At 43.1% G+C, this 13,111-nt stretch overlaps 1 protein-coding gene across 1 annotated transcript; it reads left to right on the forward strand.

Annotated features, from left to right (window-relative positions):
• Positions 1 to 10,013: 10,013 nt before the first annotated feature.
• On the forward strand, positions 10,014 to 12,802 carry LOC102268120 (olfactory receptor 7E178). Its single transcript, XM_005909856.2, has 2 exons — positions 10,014 to 10,030; positions 11,851 to 12,802. Exon 2 carries the CDS (start codon positions 11,873 to 11,875, stop codon positions 12,800 to 12,802), a length of 930 nt encoding a protein of 309 aa, XP_005909918.1. The 5' UTR covers positions 10,014 to 10,030; positions 11,851 to 11,872.
• The last annotated feature ends 309 nt before the right edge of the window (positions 12,803 to 13,111 follow it).

Genomic DNA, 13,111 nt, shown 5'->3' on the forward strand with positions numbered 1-13,111 from the left:
GTCACTTTCTAAGGGACTCATCAGTTTCCATTAAATAGAATCTACAACACTCAATTATTAAAAAAAAAAAAACAGTCACTCACAAAAATTAAAAAGAGAGAGAGGGAGAGAGAGAGAATGAAAGAAAGAAAGAAGACTTTCCTGGTGATGTAGTGGACCAGAGTCTGCTTGCCAGTGCAGGGGACACGCGTTTGATCCCTGGTCCGGGAGGATCCCACGTGCCCATGACACAACTGCTGAGCCCATGTGCTGCAGCCACTGAGTCCCACGTACCCTAGAGCCATGCTCTGACACAAGAGAAGCCACCACAATGAGAAATTGTCTTCCCCAATAGACAGTAGGCCCTGCCTATCCCAATTGAAGAAAGCCTGTCCACAGCAACCAAGACCTAGCACAGCCAAGAATAAATAAATAAATAAACATTTAAAAAGAAAGAAAGGAGGGAAGTCAATCTTATCATGTGGACTAAGACACATTTTGGATTTCCATTCATTCTGCAAATGAATTTCTTGGGATATAACAGGTGTAAGGTAAGGGAGTTAGAGAAGGTGAGGTTCAGAAAAAGAATGAGACTGGCACTTTACAGGAACAGATCACCTTTAACGAGGTGAGAAGGGGCAGCAGTCAGATTAGTGAGCTGCTGCACTTATCCAAGAAAAGAGTAAGTATATATATGCATGTATGTGGTAAGTTACTGTCTCAAGGGAGCCTGTTCTTTTCCAAGGTTTTTCGGAGTAGTTATCTTTTAAAAGGCTGGGGCAAGGAATTTTGGAGATCTGACAAAGGGTGGACCAGCTGGGAGCTGGGCGTAATCATCCTTAATGTCCATTTTTTTCTTTGGGTGAGAGAGTTCTTTGTTTTGCATAGAATGATGGGGAGGACCTGGAGGGGAGTTTTAACCCCAGGCTATTTTGAGCCTTGTAGCTTTCTTTCACTCCAGACCCTAAGGAATATATAGAAAAAAGAAAGAGAGGTGGACGCCGTTAATGTTTAGGGCTTCTTCGCGCTGATAAATGAGGGTCAGGGGTTTGTGGTCTGGGAGGAAGGAAGTCTAAGGCTCGTAGTGTTGATTTTTTATTTTAGCTGTTAGGGTCTCAAGCAAAAGAACAGTCTTGACTTGGTCTCAGGAAATGGCTTGAATTCGGTCTTGGAGGAATCTCTGGAAAAGATTAAACAAAAAAGGCCCAAAGGTAGGTATAGGAGGATGATAAAAATGAATGGTCTGAGAAGGGGTTAAAAGTTATAGAAGGTTTTTTGTAGTCACAGGGTGGAGGTGTAATCTTCAATGTGTTCGAGCGTGGATGTTTGAGGACTCAAGACCTAGATATCTGTCAGAAGTTGTTCCAGGAATAATTGTAGCCATGAAACCGACGGGCTCATCCATCACCAGTGGGGCCAGTGGAAATTGTGAGAACTTTAGAGTTGTAGGGCCTGTGTGAGAGACTTGATAAGTATTAGTCTGGCAAGCATTTTTATCATTGGGCTGCATAACCTTTTTAAACTGGGTGACGTGTATCCAAGGGGTGATTTCTTTTAATGTTACAGTGGTAGGGGTCAGCAGAATTACCGTTTAGGGTCTTTGCCATTTTGGGGTTAGATCTGAGTGGGACTGAACTGTCATATAGACTTTGTTTCCTATTTGAAGGGATGGGTGTGGAAGATTGGGGTGTGGTCGAGGGAGTAAGTTATCTATATGTTGTCAAAGGGCATCTCGTATCTGGGCAAGTAAAGGAAAAGGTGGGAAGGCAGTTTGGGACTGTCTTGGGAGGGGGAAGATCTAAAGGTATTATGGGCCTCCCATACATGGCCTCAAATGGACTGATATTTAAGGGTTTTTTTTTTTTTTTTTCAGTAAGGCCCGGACCTTTAAGAGGGCTAAAGGGAGGAGTTTACTTCAGTCTTGATGAAGTTCGATCGTTAATTTGGTCATTGTTTCTTTTAGGACTCGGTTGGCTCTCTCAACCTTATGGGAAGACCGGGTATGATAAGGAATGTGAAATCTCTAAGGAACTTGAAGGGCTCGTGCAATATTTTGGGTGATTTGGGATGTGAACTTGGGCCCATTGTCAAACTGGAGGGAGGAAGGCATTCCAAACCTTGGGAGGATTTCACTAAGAATAAGCTGAGCCACAGTAGGGGCTCCTTTGTTAGTAGTCAGGAAAGTTTCAATCTGTCTAGAAAATGTATCTACAAAGACTAGGCAAAATTTAACCCTTTTTACTGGTGGCATGTGGGTGAAATCTATCTTTCAGCAGGAAGATGTCTGTGAATTTGGTGGGTGGGGAAAGGAGAGGGGTGAATGTTAAGATTTGTCTGCTGACAAATGGTACAAGTTTGGGTCAAATTATTTAAATAAGTCACGTTGTCCTTAGTTTAATAAAGTTCTGAAGGAAAGCCTTAAGTACTTTTACAGAGGGGTGGAAAAGCAAATGTAAATATGAAAGTAACGTGTGGATGTTAGGCTCATCAATTTGGGCTATAGTAAAGACAGGACTAACAGAAGTGGCTTGTTGTTTTGTTTCATGATTTGCTATATTGTTATAAAAGGAGATAGGACTGTGTTGCTGATGTCTCTGGCAATGTATTACAGCAGCTTGTTTTGGGAGTTGAGCCACATGGAGGAGTTTAGAAATAAAAGAATCATTGAGAATATGTGTGTTTTCTTAAGTGAGGAATTTCGTCTCCCTCTAAATTACAATGTTAGAATGTAATATGTTATAGACATATTTGGAGTCAGTGTAAATGTTTATCTTTTGGTCTTTGGCTAGGGTCAAGGCTTGTGTAAGAGTTATCAGTTCAGCCTCTTGTGAGGATGTGTGAGTTGGAAATGTGGCTGACTTGATGAGGTGAGGGGGGATAACTTTGTTGGGTTGTCCCTGAACTATAGCGTTCAGTTCAGTTCAGTTCAGTCGCTCAGTCGTGTCCGACTCTCTGCGACCCCATGAATCGCAGCATGCCAGGCCTCCCTGTCCATCACCATCTCCCGGAATTCACTCAAATTCATGTCCATCAAGTCAGTGATGCCATCCAGCCATCTCATCCTCTGTCGTCCCCCTTTCCTCCTGCCCGCAATCCCTCCCAGCTTCAGAGTCTTTTCCAATGAGTCAACTCTTCACATGAAGTACTGGAGTTTCAGCTTTAGCATCATTCCTTCCAAAGAACATCCAGGGCTGATCTCCTTTAGAATGGACTGGTTGGATCTCCTTGCAGTCCAAGGGACTCTCAAGAGTCTTCTCCAACACCACAGTTCAAAAGCATCAATTCTTCGACACTCAGCTTTCTTCACAGTCCAACTCTCGCATCCATACATGACCACTGGAAAACCATAGCCTTGACTAAATGGAGCTTTGTTGGCCAAGTAATGTCTCTGCTTTTCAATATGCTATCTAGGTTGGTCATAACTTTTCTTCCAAGGAGTATTGAGCCCCAAATGGGGCTTGTTTTTGGGCAGTGTCATCTGTGAACCAGGATGGGACTTTGGGGTCAGTAAGGGGTTGACCAGTTATGTGTTTAAAGGGATTAAGTGTCGTAACTAAGGTCTGAACACAGTCATGAAATAGGTGTTTTGTTTCTGGATCTGGTGCAGGGAGTAAGCTAGCAGGATTAAGAGGTTTACAAGGCATAAAAGAAAGGGATGGGCCGAGGAGGTGTGTGTGGAGGATTTGTAGTCGAGCAGGGGGCAGAGAAAGGAAAGCCCGATGAGAGAGTAAATCTTTGAAGGAATGAAGTGAGCATACATTTAGAGGAGCATTTTGGGTTAGTTTTTGGGCTTCAGGTATTAAGAGGGTGGTTGCAGCTATGTAAGAGAGGGTCTGTTGTAGCAGACGTGGGTAATAGGCTGGTGGGCTTAAGGGGAGAGCGGGGGCAGAATGAGAGCCAAGGGTCGAGGAGAAAGGCATGTAGGACCTGTACCCTGGAAGGGGGAAGGGAGAGGAAAGCCCAATGTGATAGTAAGTCTCAGAAGGTGTGTGGAGAACAGACTGTTAAAGGGGCATGTCTAGAGAGTTCATTTGCTTCGGGTACGAGGGCTGCGATTGCAGCTGTGGCCTGTATGTAGGGAGGCCACCCCTTGGTCACCATGTCAATCTGTTTTGACAGATAGGCTATGGGAGCCCAGGTGTCTTCGGCCCGCTGACATAGAAGTCTCAGGGCCTGTCCTTGGTTGGAATGGGCAAAGAGAAAGAATGGTATGGTGTGATCTGGCAGGTGGAGAGTTGGCACTCAGAGGAGGCTTTGGGTGAACTGGCGAATTGGATTAGCCAGCAAGGAAAGGTTAAAAAGGGGCTCACCCAGACATCCTTTAGTTGTCTCACAAAGTGGCTTTGTAATGAGGGGGAAGTTAGGGATCCAGATACGGAAAAAGTTTAGGAGACTGAGGATAGACAGGAATTCCCTTTTCATTTTTTTTTAAGCGGACAGTTAATCAAGGCCTGGGTTCTATCTGGGGGAATAGTTCTTTGTTGGTGGGATATGGAGAGCCCCAAGTAGGTGACGTTTGTCTGTACTACTTGGGCCTTGGATTGGGACACCTGATAACCGCAGGATCCCAGGGCCCTGGGGAGTTTGGCAGTATGTTGGAGGCAGAGTTTTGGGGTTGGGTTACAAAGGAGGAGGTCATCTACATAATGGAGGAGATGACTCGGGGCTAGGTCGAGTGTCTGTAAGTCCTTTTGTAAAGCCTGTCCAAAAAAGTGGGGGCTGTCTCTGAACCCCTGGGGGAGAACTGTTCATGTTAATTGTTGGGAAACATGAGTCTTGAGGTCTTGCCAGGTGAAGGCAAAAAGGGGTTGGGAGAGGGGGTGGAGGGGGATGGTGAAAAAGGCGTCTTTGAGATCTAATACCGTGAAGTGGGTTGCAGTCGGGGGGTATGGCAGACAGAAGGGTGTGAGGCTTAGGGACTACTGGGAATGTCAGCGTGATAGCCTCATTGATTTTTTGCAGATCCTGGACCAGTCTCCAAGAGTTTGGTCTCTTCTTTACTGCCAGAATAGGGGTGTTGTGTGGTGAATGGGTAGGAATTAAGATAGAGGCTTGAAGAAGGTGGTCTATGATAGGCTTAAGTCTCTTGTGGGCCTCTAGGGTGAGAGATTACTGTTGTTGGGTGATTATAGTTGAGGGGTCTTTTAGGGTAATGTGAACTGGGGGATGATGTTTGGCTATGGATGGGTGATCAGTGTCCCAGACTTGGGGGTCTAAGCTGGGTAGATCCAAGGGAAGGTCAGGGGTGAGGGATAGAAATGGTCTAGGTGTCATCTGCATGCAGAATATAGAGACTGTATTGAGGGGGGCTATGGTAATAAAGACTTCCAATTTGGATAACAAATCTCTCTCCAGGATTGTCATTGGGCACTGAGGCATTATGAGGAATGAGTGTATGAGGGTGGATCTTTTAAATTGACAGTAATGGAGGGCTGATTTTTGGCCTTAAGGCCAGACACCCCCTTGATTGTGAGTTCTGAGTCTTGAGTTGGGCCAGAGTAGGAAGTTAAGAGAGAGAAAGTGGCTCTAGTGTCTACTATAAAGTAGGTCTTTTTTTGGCCACTACCCCATCTACCCTAAGATCTGAGCTCGTGTTCAGGACACGGACCAGGGGGCTGGAACCAGGGCCCCGTCATTGGAACAACTCTCGTAGGGTTGGGCTGGGGTTTGGGGAGAAGTGGGGATGTCTCCAGGGGTGCCAGGGCATCCCTGTGGACATTTCACTCTCCAGGTCTGGGAGGTGTGGACCTCCCCAGGGGTGTCAGGGCGTCCTTGGGGACAGTCTACCTCTCAGTGTCCCCACTGACCACAGGTTGGGCATGTTTTTGTTGGGGGGGCGCGGGTTCGGGCATGTTTTTGTCCAGTGTCCTGACTGGTTGCATCGGAAGCAGGGTCTGGGAGGGAGTCTTAAGTTCCAGTCTGGGATGACTTGGCCTGGGCTGATCTTGATTGTTGCTGCCAAAAAGGCATATTTAGCTTTTCTCTCACAGTTGTTTTTTCTCTTAGCCTCTTTCTCTCTATTATTGAACACCTTGAAGGCTATTTCTAGAAGGTCTCTTTGGGGGGTCTCAGGGCCCTTTTCTAGCTGGCGTAGTTTTCGGTGAATATTGGGGGCTGACTGGCTTATGAACTGGACATGTAGGTACAGAAGTCCGGCGGGGGTGGAAATATCTAGATTAGTGTGATTTTGGACTGCCTTAGTAAGCCGTGAAAGAAAAAGGGCAGGATTTTTCTCGAGTCACTTCTCTAATCTTATCGTAGTTAATATGAATGTGTAATAAGTAATAAAATACTTTTTCATATTTTTTTTCTAGTAAACAGGTGATCATATGATGCAGGCATCATATGTTTGATATGTCCACCGTGGCTCAGTTAGAGGGACTGTATCATTAACCACCGGATTAGTTTTATCTTGGTTATGGAGCTGATCAGCATGAGTCTGGGCTGTCTGTCATATCCGTTTCTTTTCATCAGGGGTTAAAGTGGCATTTAGGATGTAATAAAGATCATTTTAGGTTAAATGATATGTTTGTGCAAGGCAGAGGAATTTTTTCTGTATCTAGTAGGATTTTTTGAAAAGGATCCAAATTTTTCTTCAATTTGGCTCATATCAGAAATTGAGAAAGACACATGAACCCATGTAGGGCCCTCCGGTCCCACTGCCTCTCTGAGAGGAAATGTGTTTGCTTCGGGTCCTGGCCAATGGAGGGGGCTGGAAATCTCTTTGGGGGTTCTGGAGTCATCGCCTTCTGTTTTGGAGGAGGAAGGGCTAGAGGATGGGGTCTCGTCTCCAGAAGCTTTTTCTCCAGGGCAGTAGGGAGGAGGCTCATCTGTCTGGTCAAAACTGGGGGCTGAGGGTTTAGGGGGCCTTTTCGGGGCTTTAGATTTGGATTCTTTTGTAATGGAGGGGGAGAGAGAGCAGAGGAGGATTTGATAGGTAGAACAATCTTTGCAGAGAGAAGGACGGCTTCTAAGGTCTCAGAAGGCTCGAATATAGGGGAGCTTCGACCATTTGCCATTCCTTTTGAGGAAGTTAGTGAGATCTGATAAAATACTGAAATCGAAAGTCCCGAACTCAGACCAGAGGTTTTGGTTGTCTAATTGGTATTGAGGCCAGATCTGTATACAGAGTTGTTTTAAGTGATTAGCTTTGAGTTCAGTGAGTGAGAGTGGTCTGAGATTTTTGAGAACATAGGCCAGAGGGGAATTTTTGGGGACAAATTGGCCAGACCCCATAATTGAAAGGCAAGCAGAGGCTCTTCTTGGGAGCTTGAGTCATCACCTGTAGTCACAATAGGAGTTGAGAAGAGAGCTCTATGTCGAGGTGGAGCATCCTCCACCATCACCTACAGAGTGGCCCTGGGCTGGGGGTCGCTGGGACCCTGAGAGGACTGAGTTCTAGGGCACCTCTAGAACACCGTCTGGATCTTACCTTAATCTAGGGGCCAGCTTGAGTGGAGTGTTGCATGTAGCATGGTCAAGAATGGCAAAAGGCCTCTGTCCTGGAGTTGGTCGGTCTTGTGGAAAAGAAAGTGTAGAGAAAAGAGGAAGAGAGAGAAAGAGAGAGAGACCAATATTCCTCGGGTTATGTGGAAAACCAATAAAGCCCTTACACAGGACTTGTACCGCTCAAGAAGGCACAGGGCGTCCTTTTGAGGAGGTCTTGAAAGCCCGGGTGGGAAAGTGAGCTTGGCAGTCTTCCACGCTGCGAAGAGCTGGCTGTGGAGAACGAGAAGGAACTTCAAACTCCTGGGTTTTGGCACCAAAAATGTAGGGTAAGGGAGTTAGAGAAGGTGAGGTTCAGAAAAAGAACGAGACTGGCACGCTGCAAGAACAGATCACCTTTAATGAGGCGAGAAGGGGCAGCAGTCAGACTAGTGAGCTGCGGCCCTTATCCAAGAAAAGAGTAAGTATATATAGGCACATATGTGGAAAGTTACTGTCTTAAGGGAGCCTGCTCTTCTCCAAGGTTTTTCGGAGTAGTTATCTCTTAAACGGCTGGGGCATGGAATTTTGGAGATCAGAGGCTGAACCAGCTGGGAGCTGGGTGTAATCAACCTTAATTAATGTCCATATTTTTCTTCAGCTGAGCGAGTTCTTTGTTTTGCATAGAATGGTGGGGAGGACCTGTAGGGGAGTTTTAACTCCAGGCTATTTTGAGCCGTGAAACTTTCCTTCAATAGGCTTCTACCTCTCCTATATAAAATAGAATATAAGATCATTAAATTTTATTAGGATTGTGTTTCATCAATATCCAACTACTCCAGTAATAATTCAACTTCTGATTCAAAACCTATGACAGAATATTTATTGTGCTGACCTCTTCAGATATCTCTACTGGGGATCAGGATGGGTTGCCACAAAGCATACTGCAATGATCTATTGATCAGTTTGAAATGAAGTTGCTTCTGAAGCAGCCAATGCAAGAAGGAAATTCTGATCCTCCTCTGTCCCCCTGAGAAGGAGGAAAATCTCTCATATGAAAGGGGCACTCCCTGTATCTAGAGGGAGATGTGAATTCAGTCGCATCTGACTCTGTAACTCCACGGACTGTAGCCCATCAGAGATTTCCCAGGCAAGAATATCGGAGTGAGTTGCTGTTTCTTTCACCAGGGGGTCTTCTCAACTCAGGGATCAAACCCATGTCTCCTGCATCTTCTGCTTTGGCAGATGGATTCTTCACCACCTATCCACCTGGGAAGCTTTATCTAGGGGAAGAAGGACATCCTTATTGTCAGACATAGGGAATTTAGGGCCCAGAAATCTGTTTAAACAAAACTCATTATTTCTTCAATACACTACCTCAAGCTCAAACTGTTTAGATTCTTCACTAATGAAGCACTCAAAGCCTAAGTTTCTTTGTCCTGTCAATTTCTTACAAATATTTTGTTTCTTTATCTAAAGAGGATAAAAGCTACCTGCTTTGGCCACTTCTTAGGTTCCATTTTTATGTGACCTTCAAGTGCACAAATTAATATTCGATTCCTTTTTCTCCTGTTAACGTGCCCTGTGTTGATTTTATTATTAATCCAGCCACAAGAACTCCAGAAGGGTAGAAGGGGTAATTTCCCCTTCCCTGACACCCTACATGTCCTACAAATGGGTGTTATTGGCCTGATTTCAATGTGAGGAATATCTTTGCAGAGATATTTTGCAGAGATTTACACACACTCCATATTTAGTATATGAAAGGTGTGGGCCTCAGACAAGCACCTCCCAGTTCCAGTCCTAGGACTCTGTCCCACCAGAGTGGATTGCTTGTTTTCTTCTGAAACCTGCTTTAGTCCCAGATGATCAAATGGAAGTAGAACTGTGGGTTTCTTCTGCTGGGGATTTGGTGAATTTATCTGTGAATTAACAAATAGACTAAGTGGTTTTCAGGCGCTTTTATTGTATGACTATTATGGATGATAGGGTTTTCTGTGAATAAGAATGCATTTTCCAGCCCATCTAAAACATTTGAGTTACAGAAATGTCATTCCCTGTACAAGACGGGAATTTTCCTGTGATTTTATCATGAAAAGCCTATCGCCAGTGAGATTTCAGAGATCTTTCTAATTTTATACCTTGACAATCAGAGCATGCACTTGCTTTTGTGTGATCTTTTTTATCACACAAGAAGATAGGAATAGGAAAATTGCACATGCTTCAATTTTTAAAACTCAAACAATAGTCTTAGATGCATATGTCTTTTGGGACTTTTATTTGTGTAATATAGATAGGGGCCCAAGAATTTTCTGAGCTGTGTCATAATAAAAAATTGAAAAGGAAAATAAAATTTATCCCTCAGGTAATATCATACATCATATTATGTGTTGAAATAGAAGTATTTCATAAAGTGGTAAATAGGGACTCATCTATGGTAGGTAGTATCTAGTAAAGTTTTCAAGAAAACTTCTTATGAATACATAAATCAATACGAATGTTATGGAAACACTGAAAGAAAACATGCTTACCCAACTCATGATGTGTTTAACATGGGGAAACACTGAAGTGCAAGGGAATAAGATCATGCAGGGAGAGCAAAATTCCCTCTAGTTTTTTTTTTTTTTTTTGACTTTTAATAGACAAATAGGGCACAGATTCCTTTTTGTGATAGCTACATCAACATTATAATGACTGTAAGTTCAATTAAATTAAGATACATACATAGTTTTTGGTTTTTCAATTTTTAAATTCAACTTATCTGGATATTAAAACAAGCCTTCGAAGTATAACTGACAGAAGTTGGGAAGTTAAAAGGGCATGTGAAAGCTAATTTTATATGTTAACTAGGCTAGACTATGGTGACCAGTTGCTTGTAAGTGTGAGTACTTTAATTGCTTATAGCAAACCTGTAAGTTCAGTTCAATTAATGTACCTATTTTACAGATGTACAAACTACCCAACTGTTTGTGATATTACTATTTTTTTTCCCGTTTTGATTTTTCCCAATTACATTCATATTTTGACTTGTCAGGAGAAATGAAGACTTGAGTTGCCTTCAGGGAGTTCAATGTTGATTGAAACTTGATTCCTCAATAAAAAAGAACTACCTGAACAGCTCTTAATCTGGCATAAGAAGACCAATTTAGGGTTTGAGACTGGGCTTTGTTCTTAAATTTTTCAACTATTCTTAAGAGGACTGGATTTGATGAGGAGTCAACACTTTACACTGAGAAGGCAATGGCACCCCACTCCAGTACTCTTGCCTGGAAAATTCCATGGATGGAGGAGCCTGGTGGGCTGCAGTCCATGGGTTCGCTAAGAGTTGGACCCAACTGAGTGACTTTACTTTCACTTTTCACTTTCATGAGTTGGAGAAGGAAATGGCAACCCACTCCAGTGTTCTTGCCTGGAGAATCCCAGGGACGGGGGTGCCTGGTGAGATGCCGTCTATGGGGTCACACAGAGTCGGACATGACTGAAGCGACTTAGCAGCAGCAGCAGCAGCAGCAGCAACACTTTACAAATGTTTAGGAGTAAAGACACAATTAAGAAGTTTTCCTAGCCTTACAAACAAAAACAGTAAAATGCAAACTCAACCTCAAATCTTTCTCCAACAGTATATAGCACTGAGAAAAACTCTACAAAAATGAAAAAAACTTCAAAGTATTAAAATTTAATTATTATTTAATAATTGCTGCATCATACATTAATGCTATCTTCAGGATCGTGGATGCCATATGATTTTACTCTTTTAACAAAAATATACTTATCAAAATGTGGAGTCCATCAAGGTCAAATATTTATATTTGAGTTATATTTAAAGAGACAGTGACCAGACAACCCACATATTTGAATAAGCAGTTACCTCCATGGAAGATGAATATCATAAAGATGAAATAAATAAACATAAATAAAGATGAAAAAACCCTTGAAATTACTTAACCTATACAAATGCTATCTGATTGTGAACATTTGATTTTAATTTAGAATCCAGAGACAGTGCTTTTTAGCTTTCTGGGACTACAGTGCAAATCAAGGGAATTTCTTGTACTGCATTTGAATAAGATATAGTACTTTTGACTGCTATTTCTTGTGCTTTAATTATAATAATCTTTTAAAAAAGAAGAATACTTTTTATCCTATATTTTTCTCTCAAAGGTAGGGGACAGATATATGACCGTGTTCATGGATTGTGATCTCAAAATGTTCTTCTCTAATACTCTTTGGCCCCATGCCTCTAAAATAGATGTATGAAGGAAAAAATGAATGTCTTCAGCATTAGTAAAGATGTGTTCACACTGAAAAATACTGCTCAATGAATTGTGCTGTATGGTCCTCAAGCATGCATACTTTATTTCTGAATTTTGAATTGTTCAAATCCAAACTCTGGACACTTATGTCTGTGCCTCTATATTTGTATTGTTTATTCAACATTCTCTTCTCTTTAAAAAGGTGTCCCTTCTTCATGGAACCACACAATCGTACACGTGTCTCACAATTCTTCCTCCTGAGGCTCTCAGATGATCCAGACCTGCAGCCCCTCCTCTTTGGACTCTTCCTGTCCACGTACCTGGCCACTGTGCTTGGGAACCTGCTCCTCATCCTGGCTGTCAGCTCCGATTCTCACCTCCACACCCCCATGTACTTCTTCCTCTCCAATCTGTCCTTGGCTGACATTGGTATAAGCACCACCACTGTCCCCAACATGCTAGTGAACCTCCACACACAGAGCAAATCCATCCCTTATGCAGGATGCCTAGCTCAGGTGACTGTCTTTTCTCTTTTTGCATGCTTGGAGAGTCTCCTTCTGACGGTGATGGCTTATGATCGATTGGTGGCCATTTGTCACCCTCTGCATTACCTGGCCATCATGAACCCCCACCTCTGTGGCTTGTTGGTCCTGGTGTCATTTTCCATCAGCCTTTTGAACTCTCAACTTCACTACTTGATGATGTCACAGCTTACCTTCTGTGCAGATGTGGAAATCCCTCATTTCTTTTGTGAACTTTCTCAACTTCTCAACCTTGCCTGTTCAGACATCTCCACCAGTAACATATTAATCTATTTCATTGGTACCATCTTGGCTGGAGTTCCACTCTCAGGGATCTTTTACTCTTATATTCGAATTATATCCTCCATTCTAAAAGTCTCATCTTCAGATGGGAAGTACAAAGCCTTCTCTACCTGTGGTTCTCATCTGTCAGTTGTTTGCTTATTTTATGGAGCAGCCCTTGGGGTGTATCTCAGCTCCACTGTCTCATCTTCCCACAGGAAGAGTGCAGTGGTCTCGGTGATGTACACTGTGGTCACCCCTATGCTGAACCCCTTCATCTACAGTCTAAGGAACAAGGACATCAAGAGTGCCCTGTGGGGGATTATCATCAGAATAGCCTAATTTTAATACCTGTGTCAACATTTTTTTTTCTTTTGGTTCATAATACTGGGAAAGGCAGTAAATTCAAATATGTGCAACAAGAAATTCTGAATCTGCAGTCCCATAGTGATTTGTACCTATTTGGCACTCTGCTTTCTGTTTACACAATTTTTCCTCTTGTTGTTGAAATTGTTGTTATTTAGTCGCTCAGTCATGTCTGACTCTTTGTGACCCTGTGGACTGGAGCCTGCCAGGTTCCTCTGTCCATGGGATTTCCCAGGCAAGAATGCTGGAATGGGTTGCCATTTCCTACTCCAGGGTTTCTTCCTG

Source organism: Bos mutus, chromosome 7 (genome assembly GCF_027580195.1).
Source record: "Bos mutus isolate GX-2022 chromosome 7, NWIPB_WYAK_1.1, whole genome shotgun sequence".
Classification (NCBI taxonomy): domain Eukaryota; kingdom Metazoa; phylum Chordata; class Mammalia; order Artiodactyla; family Bovidae; genus Bos; species Bos mutus.